At 37.8% G+C, this 15,524-nt stretch overlaps 2 protein-coding genes across 3 annotated transcripts; both read right to left on the bottom strand.

Moving 5' to 3' along the window:
• Window positions 1-115: 115 nt before the first annotated feature.
• Window positions 116-3,557, bottom strand: LOC125146198 (galectin-4-like). The gene is made up of 11 exons (XM_047822423.1): window positions 3,273-3,557; window positions 3,023-3,114; window positions 2,696-2,894; window positions 2,510-2,623; window positions 2,285-2,395; window positions 1,418-1,506; window positions 1,143-1,341; window positions 897-1,010; window positions 686-799; window positions 509-597; window positions 116-353 (listed from the first exon to the last, which is right to left on the bottom strand). Exons 1-11 carry the CDS (start codon window positions 3,360-3,362, stop codon window positions 116-118), a joined length of 1,449 nt encoding a protein of 482 aa, XP_047678379.1. The 5' UTR covers window positions 3,363-3,557.
• A 1,916-nt stretch (window positions 3,558-5,473) lies between these two features.
• Window positions 5,474-13,554, bottom strand: LOC113650755 (galectin-4-like). 2 transcript variants are annotated; one of them, XM_027159259.2, is made up of 11 exons: window positions 13,384-13,554; window positions 13,124-13,212; window positions 11,731-11,935; window positions 11,497-11,610; window positions 11,354-11,371; window positions 7,430-7,465; window positions 7,014-7,049; window positions 6,789-6,818; window positions 6,277-6,365; window positions 5,930-6,095; window positions 5,474-5,818 (listed from the first exon to the last, which is right to left on the bottom strand). In XM_027159259.2, exons 1-11 carry the CDS (start codon window positions 13,426-13,428, stop codon window positions 5,672-5,674), a joined length of 975 nt encoding a protein of 324 aa, XP_027015060.2. In that variant the 5' UTR covers window positions 13,429-13,554; the 3' UTR covers window positions 5,474-5,671. The 2 variants fall into 2 exon arrangements, with proteins under 2 accessions (XP_027015060.2, XP_027015061.2); XM_027159260.2 differs by lacking the exon at window positions 7,430-7,465.
• Between the last annotated feature and the right edge of the window lie 1,970 nt (window positions 13,555-15,524).

Below are 15,524 nucleotides of genomic sequence, written 5' to 3'. Positions count from 1 at the left end.
TAAACTAGCACTTATTTTCCCTGGTTGTTTTATGTGTATATTAAAAAAATTAACCTAGTGAGCCAGTGTTAATGTATTCATCGATAGAGATTTGGCACTTGTCTGCCAAATGCCGTCAATGTAAATGTAGAAATTTGTTTAAGAAGCACACCTCATAGCCCTCAGTACTGATGATTATAAACATATTGAAAGCTGCTCCCTTGGTTAATAGTTTCTCAGGTGTAGTTTCCTCCTGTTCCCAGCTTGCATTTCTGAAGCAGTTCAGGTTGATATATTGACCGATGAGGGCATTGAACTGGAAAGCAATGTCACTGTCACTGTCAGACGGCCCTTTTTGGAAATTTATAGTAAACCTACAAAAAAAAAATAATAATAAAAACATAGCAAGAACATGTATTATGCATTTTTTATTTTTATTTTTTAAAGATCATATTTTTTAATTCTCTGAAGACATATGGACAGTATCTGTGAAGTGGATTCTAAAAAAACATAAAATTTTAAAGTATACTTTTTGGCATGTGCAGGAAGAGTGCCTTGAAAAAATACAGCCATATCTGGTTTTATTCCTCCTCTGATTGTACCCACATAAGGAATTGTCTGGAAAAGCAGAACAAACAGCTCACAAAATACTGAACAATTATGTAGATGCGCAAAGATAAGGACCGACACATTCTTTTCAACTCACAGGAAGAATGACTGGATGGGAAATCTCTGAGAGGACGGGTAACAAGCTCGGGACTGAGCTTCCCATGCCTGTGATTTTTAAAAAATCGGTAAAAGTAAAAGATCTGTTCCAGTTCTGAAAAGGAAATAAAAATAACAAAACTTATTTTTAACAAACAGTAAAACATATTTAATCTATTTTAAGATATTAACAAGAAAATGCTATTACTGACATCGATGAATCCGTAGATGGGGATAATAACGTCTCCATAAATGCTAATAGTTGAAACGTTCTCTAAAGGAACGCGATGCTCAAACCTACAGTGCTGCAAGCCGTTTACATAAACCTGTGAAGACACAGTGCAATATTTTAAATAATTGTAATGATTTAATTTTTAATTTTTATTTTTATGATAAATGTTTTATACAAGTTTAATGTTTGAAACCAAATTTAGTTGAAAAAAAAAAATAACCCAAACCTCATAGCCCTCTGAACCGATCACAACAAACATATAGAAGGCCGCTCCCTTGGTAAAGAGTTCCTCAGAGACACGTTCCTCCTTCTCCCAAATTCCATTCCTGAAACTGTTCAGGCAGACATATTGCCCAATATGTGGGTTGAAGTGAAAAGCGATGTCATCACTATCAGACTGCCCTGTTTGGAAATTTATCTCAAACCTGTGAAAGAAAAATAATATAAAAAGTGTATACTTATAAAAGTGTTTTTTTTTTTTCTATGCCAGTTATAACTTACTCTTTGGTATGTGCAGGAAGAGCTCCTTGGAAAAATATAGCCATCTCTGGTTTTAACCTGTCCCTGATTTTACCCACATGGGGAAGTACCTAGAGAAAGAACAAACAACATGTAGTTTATTGGTATTACATACAATCTTATACCCACATTGCATTAATTAATAGCCAGAAAAATAGGAAGTGAGTGCAAATGTGCTCCACTATCTATAGAAACAAACCAGCATTAACCTCCACACATTAAACTAAAGCATCCAAACCCCTTCTGAGCTCAGACTGGATGCAAATAAAAAAACTTTTCAAAGCAAAGGCTTATATGCCACATTTCTAATGATGCATGCTATTACTGCATGACACTTCATTTTCCCCAAACGTTGACTAAATATAACAGAAATCTACAAAAAAAATGTATACATAATACATATAAAAAATACAAATAATTCATAACTATACAAATCACATGCTGTTAGTCATTCAGTTGTTTCTGCCAAATTATTGATGTGAAATCTTAAAGCAGGATCTTAATAATTTCAAATTATTACTATATTAAAAATATCACTGCACTAAGCTACCGGTGTACACATCGCACATATTATTAGTGCAGAAACACCATAACTAAATGACATGAAGGAGAGAAAAAGAGACAGGAAAGTGAAGAAACTTTTCTCATTTGTTTAAATGACCACAGATGGGAATTTATAGTATGTAAACTAGAAAAGGGGGTAGAGCATCAGGCCCAAATTTCAGTCTCTTAGTTTGTTTAAGAGTTTTTAATTTGTTTGATTAAAATGTGCATCAGGAGCAAATTAGCTGTGTTCAAAAAAGTTCATTCAGATGACAGTCATGTCCATTTTGTGCTTTATTTACTCACAGGTTGAATGATTAAATGTGACATCTCAGAAGGAACTGGTAGGATGTTAAAAAAAGAGTTAGAGCTCCCTGTGCTAACTGCTTGCTCTGTAAAGCCTGATCTTCTCCAGTTCTAATGGAAACATGAAAATATATTAATAACAAATAAACCAGCATGGCCTTAAAATTTCATCCACCTCCATATAAAATATGGAAAAAAAACCCAAAAAGGGTGTTTTATACTTACTTCGCACAAACCAAAAAAATCGATGCTAACGTCGCCGCAAATAGCAAGTGTAGTTACTTTGTCTAAAGGAATGCGATGCTGGAACATGTAGTGTTTTAAGTCATTCACATAAACCTGGGAAGAAAGCCTGGGTGAGTTTATATTATATTTACATCAAATATCAGCAATTTTTTTTATAAAACGCACCTCGTAACCATCTGTTGTGATGACAATGAACATATTGAAGGCTGCTCCCTTAGTGAATGACTCATCAGGGACGCAATCCTTCACCGCCCAGTTTCCATTTTGGAAGCTGTTCAAATACACATGTTGACCGATCCAGGGGTTGAAGTGAAAAGCGATGTCGTCGAATTTATTCTGTCCTGTTTGGAAATTTATTGAAAATCTGTGCAGAAAAAAAATATTTATTGTGTCATGCAAACACAACAGTAGAAAGGCGAACATCACTTTTTTTTTAACCTAAAAGCTAAAGAGAAAGACAGTTAATTATTATTTAAGAAATAATACTCATACTGGTTGGCATTATCGGGAACAACCCCTTGGATATAGAGAGCCATTCCTGGTTTTAATCCACCAGCTATTATTGGTCCAACATAGGGAATTATCTGTAGCACAAAGAACGTTAAAAATAGATGAAAAGTGATTTCAGATACATATAGAACAGTCAATGTACATCAAATAAGAATAAAAATTGTTCGAACACTTACATGACATCTACATTCATGTACTGTAAACATTTACAAATACACCATTGTAAACTTACCGGATTGGAAACTTGCTGGTGTCCAGAGTGGAAGCATGTGTTGGAACAGAACCAGCTGCTTTGAGAAACAACTGATGTCAAGAAACTCATGATTGCAAAACTTTTGGATACACAAACAGAAGTGTTTCAGAGTGTAAATGAGGCTTTGTAACATACACTGTATAGAATAAAGGACGTTTTATAGTGTTGGGGTGGGACTGCCCTGGTCCCCAAGGAGTTTTCTCGTTAATGACTAGTTTAAACTCAATATCCCTCAGGCCGGTAACTGACTAAACAGTATTAAGGAATTGGCATATATTTCCCACATGACTCAAAAACATGTTATGCAATATGTTTGAGACTATGGAGTAGTTTAGATTTAAATAAGCAGCTTTACAGAGATGTCCTTAACTGTCATATATAAAGTTCCAGATGTAACTGAATAACATCAGAACAACATCAGAACAACAGAATAACTGAAGTATTTAAGCAATTTCTTTATTTGTGATAACGATAAAGCTAATCACGCACATTAGCTAATATTTCTCAGGAAAGTTACTACTTGTTTACATTTTAAGCCATATTGTCAAGGGTTTCTTTAATTTTCTTTATTTAATTACAATATTTGAATATGAACACACATTATTACCAAGGGTGTTATATTTATTTTTGGAATTCCTCAGATATTAGTTTATTTAACCCAAACCTCAATTTCTCAATAATTCAAATAACCCTCAATAACTCCATAACAATATCAAAGTAACGTGTGCTTGATAGTTAGCAGGTCAAATGGTCATAATATGTATGTAGATTATATGCAATTATGTTTTTTGAAAGTTATTTCTACTGAATGATTGAAGATGATAAGATTAACAGACACATGCAAAAAACTTGCTGGGATCAGAAGTAGAAGGAGGGAGGGAGGAAAGTTCAAAGCAAAACACATTCATTTACAACATAATTTAGACAGTTTATGATGTCAATTTACATCTGTAAAATCCACTCCTTAATTCCATCCTTGGGAAAACGATATCGCTCATAGTAAATCTTTCACAGGCTGTCGGAGAGTTCTAAACAGCAACTATTTTGCGTATAGTTCAAACAACTTGGCTTTTTTCTACCTGTTTAATATCTACATTATATGTGTGTGCGTAAACCGCAAGCAGTAGTGGGGAGGTGTATTGTAAATAGTCGGTGTTTAGTAGGTATTTATTGGTAAGTACCTGGTGTTTAATGTATGGACAGATATTTGTAGTTCTACCTATTTATCGACATATTTATTCTCTGTAAACTGCAGCTAGTTGTAGGGACACATGTAAGTAGCTAGTGTCTACTGAATAACTATGAGTAAATATATGTGTTTAATATCTATTTGTTTTTTGGGTGTAACCCTTAAGCAGTACACATTAGAGATGTGTGTGGTATTACTAAGTATTAGCTGTTTAAACTTAAAGTATCTTAAATTAGCTTAATTATGTTTAATTGGGGGGCACGGCGGCTTAGTGGTTAGCACGTTTGCCTCACACCTCCAGGGTTAGGGGTTCGATTCCCGCCTCCGCCTTGTGTGTGTGTGGAGTTTGCATGTTCTCCACGTGCCTCAGGGGTTTCCTCCGGGTTCTCTGGTTTCCTCCCCCAATCCAAAACATGCATGGTAGGTTGATTGGCACCTCTGAAAAATTGTCCGTAGTATGTGAGTGTGTGCGTGAATGAGAGTGTGTGTGTGCCCTGTGATGGGTTGGCACTCTGTCCAGGGTGTATCCTGCCTTGATGCCCGAAAAGACCTGAGACACAGGCTCCCCGTGACCCGAGAAGTTCGGATAAGTGGTAGAAAATGAATGAATGAATGAAAGTTTAATTGGATGCCTATGGGTAAAACACATAGACAGGCAGTAGTCAGGATGTACTTGGTGTTTGTTGATAAAGTATTGGTGATTAAGAGCTGCTTGGGTTTTTGTTGTAGAACACAGGTAGTACCCAGGAAGCTTGTGGTAAGCACCTTAATTAGTTGTTTATTGGATAATCATTAGCAATTGTCTGCTGTTTAATGGGTGAGTGTATAGGTAATTAGGTAAATATCTGGTGTTTAATATCTGATGCATTTAACAATAATGTAGGTGTTACAGTAAGTATTGCAAGTGTACGAGTGTGTGTGTGTGTGTGTGTGTGTGTGTGTGTGTGTGTGTGTGTGTGTGTGTGTTTGTGAACTCAGATAGAAGCAGAAGCATGTAGAAAGTATCTTTAATGGGGAAGTACTGTATTGATATGTATCTGATGTTTAACATGTGTGTATGGGTGTATAACCTACAGCTAGCTTCTAGGAGGCTGATGGTAAGTAGCTGACAATTTTCAGTAATGTTTATTACAAAGAAGTGCCTAATAGCTAACACAGGAAGAATGCAAGATGCACTGAGAAGGCAGACTCAGTAATGGATGTATGAGAGCTGGACGTCTCCTCCAACCTCCAGCATGTTGATCTGATTGTAAGGCCGGAGGCGGTGGTGGAAATTGCACATGTGCTGCCCGTTTGCATACACCTTAAACTTCTCTTCAGAACAGCGAATGGAGATCTGCAAATGGAAATGTGAGAGAGAAAAAAAAACAAGACCGGCTGTTGATGGATGCTAACTATAACCACAAGGAGAACACATAAAAACCTATCCATGTCAATGAATCCTTACCTCAAAGTACTGTCCCTCCTGAAAGGGGTTGAAGTTGAGATCAGTTTCTTCATCACCCCAGGAGCCATCAATCTGGCAGTTACGGACTACCAGTCCTTCTCTAATTCGAGGGTTGATGTGAAAGGCAATGTTTCGTGAGCCGCCGACTAGAAAATTAATCCAAAACCTGCAAAGTATAGGCAAAATGTTTTATATTCATCATACCATCTATATTGCTAATATGTAATAGTGCAACTTCCATCCATCCATCCATCCATCCATCCATCCATTTACTTATGAACTGAAAATCACTGTGAATAAAAACTTATCTCATGCTTTCAGGCTCCTTAATTTTAGATCGTTGTTACCTGTCAGCTTGATAAGGCACCATGCCTCTAATGATAATGGTCCTCTTGGATACCATTCCACCAGGGATCATATCTGAATAGGGAATGACCTAAACATACACATCAAAACAAGCTAACCTTTAGCGCAAGTCTCATTTAGCCTGTAATTTAAATCTGAGAAAACATCCATTCATCCATTTAAAAAAGATCTCAGGCATTGTTAAAGAGTTTCTTTGCTGTTACCTAAGTGAATTTAGTGGGTAACAAGGTTTAGTTGTAGGCATAGATTTATCAAATACACAAAAAGTGAATCCACGAAAGTTAAGGACATTGTAATTATTCTAATTGTTTCATTACCATCTATAATTTGGCCAACTGTGTTCTTTCTAAGTGATCAATGCAACCGAGATGCATTTTTTAACAATGGCTCACGCATAAGTCAGATGGGTTTCACATATAAAAGTCACCATATTAAACATATGGGTTTCACATATTAAAGCTTGAAAGCTAAATAAAACCTTCTATCGACTTACAGGGTTGAAGATAGGCTGCAATCCCATTACCTGATGATGAAAGAAAAAAGTAGCATATAGAAACATATATTAGAAGCAGCAGCCTTCTATATACTGAAGTGAAGCTGCTTTGAGACAATATGAATAAAAGCGTTATGCAAATAAATGTTATTATATTTAATTAAAAATATGTAAATATAAGAACAAAGTGTACATGAAATGATGACTGATCTACTGTATACTTACTGGAAGATTCCCTCCTGGATATCCCATGTTTCCTCCCTTCAAGAAACAGAAATTAATAATTATCAAGATTTTAAGGACAAATGTTGGATCAACAAAAATGCTCACATTGAATTCTAGTGTCTGTTTGACTGCTTGGAGATTCATTAAATAATTCAATAACGCAATTACTGTACATAAAAACCAAAAAGGGGAAAAACAGAATTATTATTAATAATGAAATAAATCACACATGATCTGTTGTACAATAATCAGTGATCATGCAGTGTGACGCAGCACATCCTGAACGCTCTCCTTCAGCCAGACTCATTTCTGACTAATGCACTAATGAACTTAACAGTTCTTGGATATAAAAGATGGATTCATCATGCAGGAAGTACAAATAATAAGGTACTCATACGTCATATACTCTCTCTTACCCCCATGCCACCCATTCCACCTCCTGGATAACCTCCCTGCAAGTACAATGTGTTGATTAATTATAAGGTTTTTAACTCATGCGCAAATATATACTGTACAATGTATGACATGCTATGGTGATAAACTTACACCCATTCCACCACCAGGATAAAATCCTGTATCCGAGGCAAATTGGTTTTTTAGATTTCCTGGATTTACAAATTATGAAGGACATTGATTCAAATTTGCATAATACTCTACATACTTTGTGAATTGTTTCTGAGGTTTTCCAAACTTAATATTTTGTAGATGATACACGTAGAGCATCTAAAAATATATACAAATACCGACATGAATAGTAGGCAGACTTTTTTGTTTGTAGTAAAGGGTATGGATTTTAAACTGGATCGGCTGAGGGCAGCGAGAAAAATGTTGCATAATTGGAGAGTGTTTTTATTTTCACATGATGTGTGCTCAAGCTTCCTTAAACACAAACATGCACAGATAAAGATCGTTAGCGTGATCAGTAGGTTGCCAAGTTTCAGCAAAACAAACTGTACTAGTAACTAATAGGGATGTACCGATGCAACTTTTCTATCGATCTCTAACATTGAAAAATGATTAAAAGAGATAAAGATGAAAAATAAAAACAACAAATTATCGTCCAAAGGTGTAACTTTTTTACCCCAGTTTTGTGTTCTCACTTTGCAAAGATAATTCCACAAAGAAATAAACATGTTTAATGATGGAGGACTACAAGGGGAGTTTGACTTGTTATACCAGCTCATCTGTTTATGTTAAGTTTTTCTCTCATCAAGCATCTTATCTGATAAATCAAAAAGCCTGTGTTTGTTCTGCAACTGTGCCTCTGGCATTAAGAGTAAGTGCATTACTTTCACAAAGATCCTGATCAAACTACTTCCTCATCGACTCCACCACTTTATGAACACATCTATCACTTATTTATCTTCATAAAACAAAAATGTTTTATTTCTAATGTCACTAACTGTCTCACTAATCACTGCCTGTAATCACCTTGCATCCATGTCTCCCTAAAATCCATCAGCATGTGGACTTTGCTACGGGAGGTGAAAACACGCTGGATCTTGTTTACACACCTCGGCTACTCAGACCACATCACTGTAATGCTAATTCCAGCATACAGACCACTCGTCAGACGCTCAAAACCGGTTCTGAAGCAGGTGAAAATCTGGCCAGCAGGAGCCACCTCTGCTCTTCAGGACTGCTTTGAGTGCACTGACTGGAATATCTTCAGGGAGGCTGCAACCAACAGCGACTCTGTCAACTTGGAGGAGTACACGTCAACAGTGACAAGTTACATCGGCAAATGCATTGATGACGTGGCTGTCTCCAAGGCCATCACTACACGTTCAAACCAGAAGCCATGGATGACTGCTAATGTGCGTGCTCTGCTGAGGACTAGGGACCTAGCCGTCAGAACAGGGGACAGGGTGGCCCTAAGAACAGCAAGGGCCAAACTGAACCGAGCCATCAGAGAGGCAAAGCGTGCACACGCCCAGACAATCCACAGCCACTTCCAGGACAGCGGAGACACCCGGCGCATGTGGCAGGGCATACAGGCGATCACAAACTACAAGACAGCTTCACCTGCTTGTGATAGCAATGCCTCCCTCCCAGACACGTTGAACGAGTTCTACGCTCGGTTCAAGGTACAGAACAACGTTACGCCAAGGAGGACTATCCCTCGTCCTGACGACCAGGTACTCTGTCTATCCACGGCCGACGTGAGGAGATATCTATGCAGAGTTAACCCACAGAAGGCTGCTGGACCAGACAACATTCCTCGCAGGGTGCTCAGAGAATGTGCAGAACAGCTAGCGGATATCTTTACGGACATCTTCAACATTTCCCTGAGCAGCGCCGTTGTTCCTACATGCCTCAAAACTACCACCATCGTTCCTGTCCCAAAAAAGTCTACAGTGTCCTGCCTCAATGACAATCGTCCTGTTGCACTCAAACCCATAGTTATGAAGTGCTTCGAGAAGCTTGTCATGAGGCACATCAAGACCCGGCTACCACCCTCACTGGACCCCCTACAGTTCGCGTATCCTCCAAACCGCTCCACAGACGATGCCATTACCACAGCCCTCCACTTAGCCCTCACCCATATGGACAATAAAGACACTTATGTACGAATGCTGATCATAGACTTTAGTTCAGCATTCAATACAATCATCCCTGAGCACCTGATTGGGAAGCTGAGCCTGCTGGGACTAAACACCTCCCTTTGCAACTGGATCCTGGACTTCCTGACTGGGAGACCTCAGTCAGTCCGGATCGGGAACTGCATCTCCAGCACCAACACACTGAACTCTGGAGCTCCTCAAGGCTGTGTGCTCAGTCCACTGCTGTTCACTCTGCTGACTCACGACTGTGCAGCAATGAACAGATCGAATCATATTATCATATTAAGTTCACCGATGACACGACCGTGGTGGGTCTCATCAACAAGAACGACGAGTCAGCATACAGGGAGGAGATGCAACAACTACCTGCCTGGTGTAGAGAATGTGGACAAAACTAAAGAGATGCGCCAACACCAGCGCCATCACCAAGAAAGCCCAGCATCGTCTCTACTTCCTCCGAAGGCTGAGAAAGGCACATCTCCCTCCCCCCATCCTGACCATGTTCTACAGAGGGACCATTGAGAGCATCCTGAGCAGCTGCATCACTGTCTGGTTTGGGAAGTGTACGATCTCGGATCGCAAAACCCTGCAGCGTATAGTGAAGACAGCGGAGAAGATCATTGGGGCCTCTCTTCCCTCTATCATGGACACTTACACCACACGCTGCATCCGCAAAGCCAACAGCATTGTCGATGACCCCACACACCCCTCACACACACACTCTTCACCCTCCTGCCATCTGGAAAAAGGTACCGAAGGTACCATTCGGGCCCTCAAGACCAGACTGTGTAACAGTTTCTTCCCACAAGCCATCAGACTTCTCAATAACTGAACTGTACTATACTGAGCACAACATACACACACATCATCTGTATGGACTGCATAGACTCTCACAATCCACACACAATGTTTTGCACAATATTTCTGCCGTTTTTGCACATACTGTCTAACATTTCAGCTGTTTTTGCACATATTGTACAATATCTCAACCATTACGTACATACTATACAATATTTCAGTCATTTGCTGTTTTTTGCACAACTCTATATATTATCCAAAGGACCTGCTGCTATTCTAATGTTACTGCACGAAATATTGTTTGAACATTCAGTATTTACACTGGTCGGTCGGTCGGTCGGCGCTGTTTCTGGTTTATTGTCTTTTGTGTATTGCATCTTTTTGTACTTTTTGTATTGTCTTGTAACTTTATGTCCTGCACTGTCTTGTTTGTCTTGTCCTGCACTGTTTGCACCAGGTTGCACAGTTGCACTTTATGTGGCTAAGACTACTTACATGTCCTTAGCCCTGTCTTTGTTTTATGTAGCGCCATGATCCTGGAGAAAAGTTGTCTCATTTGACCGTGTACTGCAACAGCTATATATGGTTGAAATGACTATAAAAGCTTCTTGACTTGACAAGACTTGACCTTACAGTTCTACTCCACTCTGTACACAGCCACATCTTCGCAACCTAATTATAAATGTATAAAACTAAATTCATTGCTTACCCTAATTGACCTCCATTAATATATATGATCTGTATATACACTGTATATCATCCTGGTTACTGTTAAACATACAATCTACATAATGCACACGTTTGCACAGACATATAATTATATATCATGTAGACATCTTGTGCTAGCAGACATTTTTATGCACATACTACAGTAGCTGCCATAGCTTTATTTATTTTTTACATATATTTACATATCTATATTTATACATCTATCTATCTATCTATTTTAAAATGCAAGAGAAATGTTAACACACTTACCCCCATGCCTTGCATGCCCTATAATAAAAAGTGGATAATACAGTAAATAAGACTCATATGTACTGTAGCTGCTTTGATCCAGTTAAAAAATGTTCGATAATTCAGTCAAACATTAAACAAAGTTGAAAGCAGTTCATCTTTACCCCAATGAGGTTGATAGTGTCAATGGACACATCTCCGCCAATCTCTATGGCACACACTCGATCGAGAGGCATTCTGTGCTGAAATAGGTGAAATTCTTTGCCATTCACTTTCACCTGCATATTAGAAAATATTTAGATTTCTCATATTTATGAGGATTTTCTATGCAAGAAAATCCGGGCTGAAAATTCGCATCTATTGTGTCAAACACTTAAAAACAATTTTTACATAAACACCTGATAGCCCTCCGAGTTGACGACAATGACCAACTCGAAATGCTCTCCCTTGCGGAACGGCATCTTTTTGACTTTCTCCTCTCCTTCCCATGCTCCATTCTGGAAAGTGTTGAAGATCACTTTGTCCCAGAGGTCAAAACGAGGGTTAAAATGAAAAGCGATGTCACATCCGTCAAATTCACCACACTGCAGATTCACATGAAACCTGTTGTGATAGTGTAGAAGGCTAGAATTATTTACTGCCATCAAACATTAATACAGATAAAGAGATTACTGTTCCATCCTTGTGTAACAGGGCCACACATGCATCATGCGTAGATAAACCGAGAAAACATTTTTAGCTTATCAGTGCTAATAAGCGCTTGGTAGTTTCTTTGTATGTTTGAAATGTTTGAGTATTACCAACGTCATTCTCTGTGTGTGATATGAAAAACAAACCGAAACACCTTTAAGTACACAAGGTGGGTGGTGAGGATTAATGAATTCCCAGTTTCATACATACACACACATATATATATAGTCATGTATTTTTTGAGAATACATATATGTTCTATCTATGATTGTATATGTGTAATAAATGAGAAGACAGCATGGGTGAGATTGAGACACCAAAAGGTGATGTTTACTGGTTAACATCATAACCACATTATTTACTGGAAATAAAAAAATTTAAATGCAGAATGTGAATAGTTATCACAATACGCCGCTTCACACGTAGTTAATTAATCAAGTGTGAATACATCTCTAGATGTAGAAATAATCAGTAATAAGTAATAATAAGTAAACAATATTGTACATTTTTTGCTGAAAATGACTCACCCATGTTGATTTCTCATCAGACTGAGATGTTTACCAGACACGTAGTGGAAAAATAAAGAACGATATGAACCAAGAACACCTAATAGTTTAATATCATGTGTGCCTGAAGTTTGATAATAATGTTTCTCGAAGAATAAGAGATAATGATAGACTGCTGCCCCCACGACCCGGTCCCGGATAAGCGGTAGAAAATGAATGAATGAATGAATGAATGGATGGATGGATGGATGGATGGATGGATGGATGGATGGATGGATGGATGGATGGATGGATGGATGATGTCAGGTAAACTCCCAACAGTCCGGGATGAAAATGTGCTATAACACCGTAATGACTAAAAGCTTAGCTGAGGTTATAGCACTAGGTAAGAAGAATGGATGATTTTTAGCCTCATTTTGTTCCATGTAGTTCCACTACCATGCAGTTCATGAAATTTTGTGTTATCATTAAAAATTGCATGTTGTGGCCCATCCTTTAGATAAACAGTGTTGAAATTCAATTAAAAAACAAACACAATGTCATGAAATCCAAGGGCATAAAACACAAGTTTTTGGGCCCCTTGTTAAAATCCCACCTGTTAATATGATGTTGAATCTTTCCCTGGATATAGATGGACATTCCTGCTCTAAGTCCACCACTGATAGGACCTACATATGGGATAGTCTAAATAACACACACATACACACACACACACACACACACACACACACACACACACACACACACACACACACACACACACACACACATTATGAATGATATCGTATACATACCTGTTCTAAAGTAGAGAAAATATGTAAAGACAGATAAAACAGACAGTAAATATATACTCACTGGATTATACAAAGGCTGGTAGCCTGGTGGTGCTACAAAAGCCATGTTTTCTGAATGCTACTGTAACTGTATCTTCAGATGCAGGGAAGAAAGGGAAAATTGTGCTGGCTTTAACAAGACAGAAGCAGGGGCAAAATCAACAGCCTGCTTTTATGTCCATGCCTAATGGGAGGGTGAATTAACCTGCATTGATATTGTCACTGCTTTATTTACACTAAAGATGTTATCAGCATGCTAAACTTGATAGACCAACAAAAGACATGCAGCCAGGGCAACTAGCCAGTTTGGTTAATGTGTTCCTTGTTTTGCGAGGGTGTGTCGGTGGCATTAAATAGTTATCACTTAGTGTGTCATGTGGCTGCTTGGATTACAAATCCATTTGCGTAGGATTTAATGGAAGATTCTTAAAGTTTTGAGGAAATTATGATCAACTCATTAATGTTTCACACTTTTGTAGCATTTTAAAAGTTTTAAATACGTAAATCATCCTAATGCATGATTTGTACACAAATCAATTTATTTGTTTATTTTTTGCAGTAATGGTCGTCGTAATTATGTCAGCTTTTTGTGTTTGAGTTCAGGTGAAAGCTAAATTCTTCTTTGTATATGAACTTAAGTGTTAACATGCAACTCATAGTACATAGTAGAAAAGAGGAAGTCGTAAGACTTGGCTAAGCAGGACAGGTTTATGCTTGATTATTATTAACGAAAGAAATAAAAAAAAATAAATTAAATAAAACGAGGTTTGAACAAGATAGATCAAAACGTTTCTCCGAAAAAAAGGCTAAACAACAAAAAGTGAAGTTGTATTATAATATAAAGTAATATAATACATACCTGAATGGAAAATGATATTACAGTATTCACACACACACACACACCAACATCTATTTATTTAGTTTTATCAAGCCCCAGGGTTGCCAGACCCTCATTTTCCTTGAAGAACCAGGCTAGTTTTGTGATACAGTGGGCTGATTTTATTTTTTTTCTTCACAGGTTGTGTTTTGTACATAGAGGATAATTCATCTCCGTCCCTGGTCCTGGAATCAGCCGTGTCCGTTATGTTTTAGTGCTTTCCCTAATCCAACACCCCTACTTCAACCGACGATGTGATGCTAAGTCATTAATTAGATGAATTCCGGGGGCTTCCTGGCTATTAAGTCATTAATAATTAATAATAGTAAGCTCATATGCCTAGACTGTTATCTACTGTATGTGTGCGGGCTGTGTGATTCAGAATAAAAAGCTGTAAATAAATGTTTATTCTCCTGAAACACAGGATATGAGAAAAGAGCTACATCAGTGAATTGTTTCAGTTATTGTAAAATTGTGACACGTTATGAAAAGTAGTGTGTGTGAATAATAATAACAACAGTATGTTTTACATCACAGAAAGTGTTAGCTAGGGTTCATTTCAAAAGCTTCAATGAAAACATTCCTATACTTTATTTCAAACACATAAACCGATCAGATTTAACATTAAAACCACTGATGTGACTTGAATAATGTTAATCATCTTGTCATAGCTAGAAAACAGGGCCATCTCCAAAACAGCAGGTCTTGTGATGTGTTTTTTGTATGTAGCAGTTAATACCTACCAAAGGTGCTCCAAGGAGGGACAAAATGTGGCCCAGCGACAGGGTCATGTGCACCCAAAGCTCGTTACCCCACTTATTCTCATTATACCATCTATTCCCAGGCCATGTGGAAATAAAAAGTCTACCTGCTTGGATACATGGAGCATTTTGATTGGTTCCAAAGGTTTGCATATATCTACTAAAGAGCATTAGATCAGTGTGCCAGACGTTAACGTACGTCTCATATTACAGGAAGAATGATCAACGGTTTGGCTTCTATACACTGTATGAATATATTTACACCCATTATTGCGTTTACACATCAGCCATAAACCGACTACCACTTTTAATCCCAAGTGCCAGAGAGTCTGCTTAGAAAGCTTATCATTAGTGAATGGCCTTTAAACTGTCATCGCCCAATATTCTTTAATGAATGATTAGTTTATCTGCTCTGACTCATTTCTTTCTCCGGATGTGGTGGTTATAACGTATTAATATCTCAATTAATGCAAATGAGAGCAACTCAATTTTTTTAATGAAAATAAAAATAAGACAAATCAGAAA

The sequence above is a fragment of the Tachysurus fulvidraco genome, chromosome 13 (assembly GCF_022655615.1).
Source record: "Tachysurus fulvidraco isolate hzauxx_2018 chromosome 13, HZAU_PFXX_2.0, whole genome shotgun sequence".
Classification (NCBI taxonomy): Eukaryota; Metazoa; Chordata; class Actinopteri; order Siluriformes; family Bagridae; genus Tachysurus; species Tachysurus fulvidraco.
This window is presented reverse-complemented; position numbering and strand designations above follow the sequence as displayed.

Excerpts from the sequence above, each read along its gene's own strand:
- LOC125146198 (XM_047822423.1), bottom strand. The coding sequence starts at position 3,362 with ATGAGTTTCTTGACATCAGTTGTTTCTCAAAGCAGCTGGTTCTGTTCC. Across the intron at positions 2,396-2,509 it reads ATTTTTTTGGTTTGTGCGAA|AACTGGAGAAGATCAGGCTT; the intron begins GTAAGTATAAAA and ends TGTTTCCATTAG. Across the intron at positions 800-896 it reads CCATCTACGGATTCATCGAT|AACTGGAACAGATCTTTTAC; the intron begins GTCAGTAATAGC and ends TTTCCTTTTCAG.
- LOC113650755 (XM_027159259.2), bottom strand. The coding sequence starts at position 13,428 with ATGGCTTTTGTAGCACCACCAGGCTACCAGCCTTTGTATAATCCA. Across the intron at positions 11,611-11,730 it reads TCAACTCGGAGGGCTATCAG|GTGAAAGTGAATGGCAAAGA; the intron begins GTGTTTATGTAA and ends TCTAATATGCAG. Across the intron at positions 6,096-6,276 it reads GTGCCTTATCAAGCTGACAG|GTTTTGGATTAATTTTCTAG; the intron begins GTAACAACGATC and ends TATACTTTGCAG.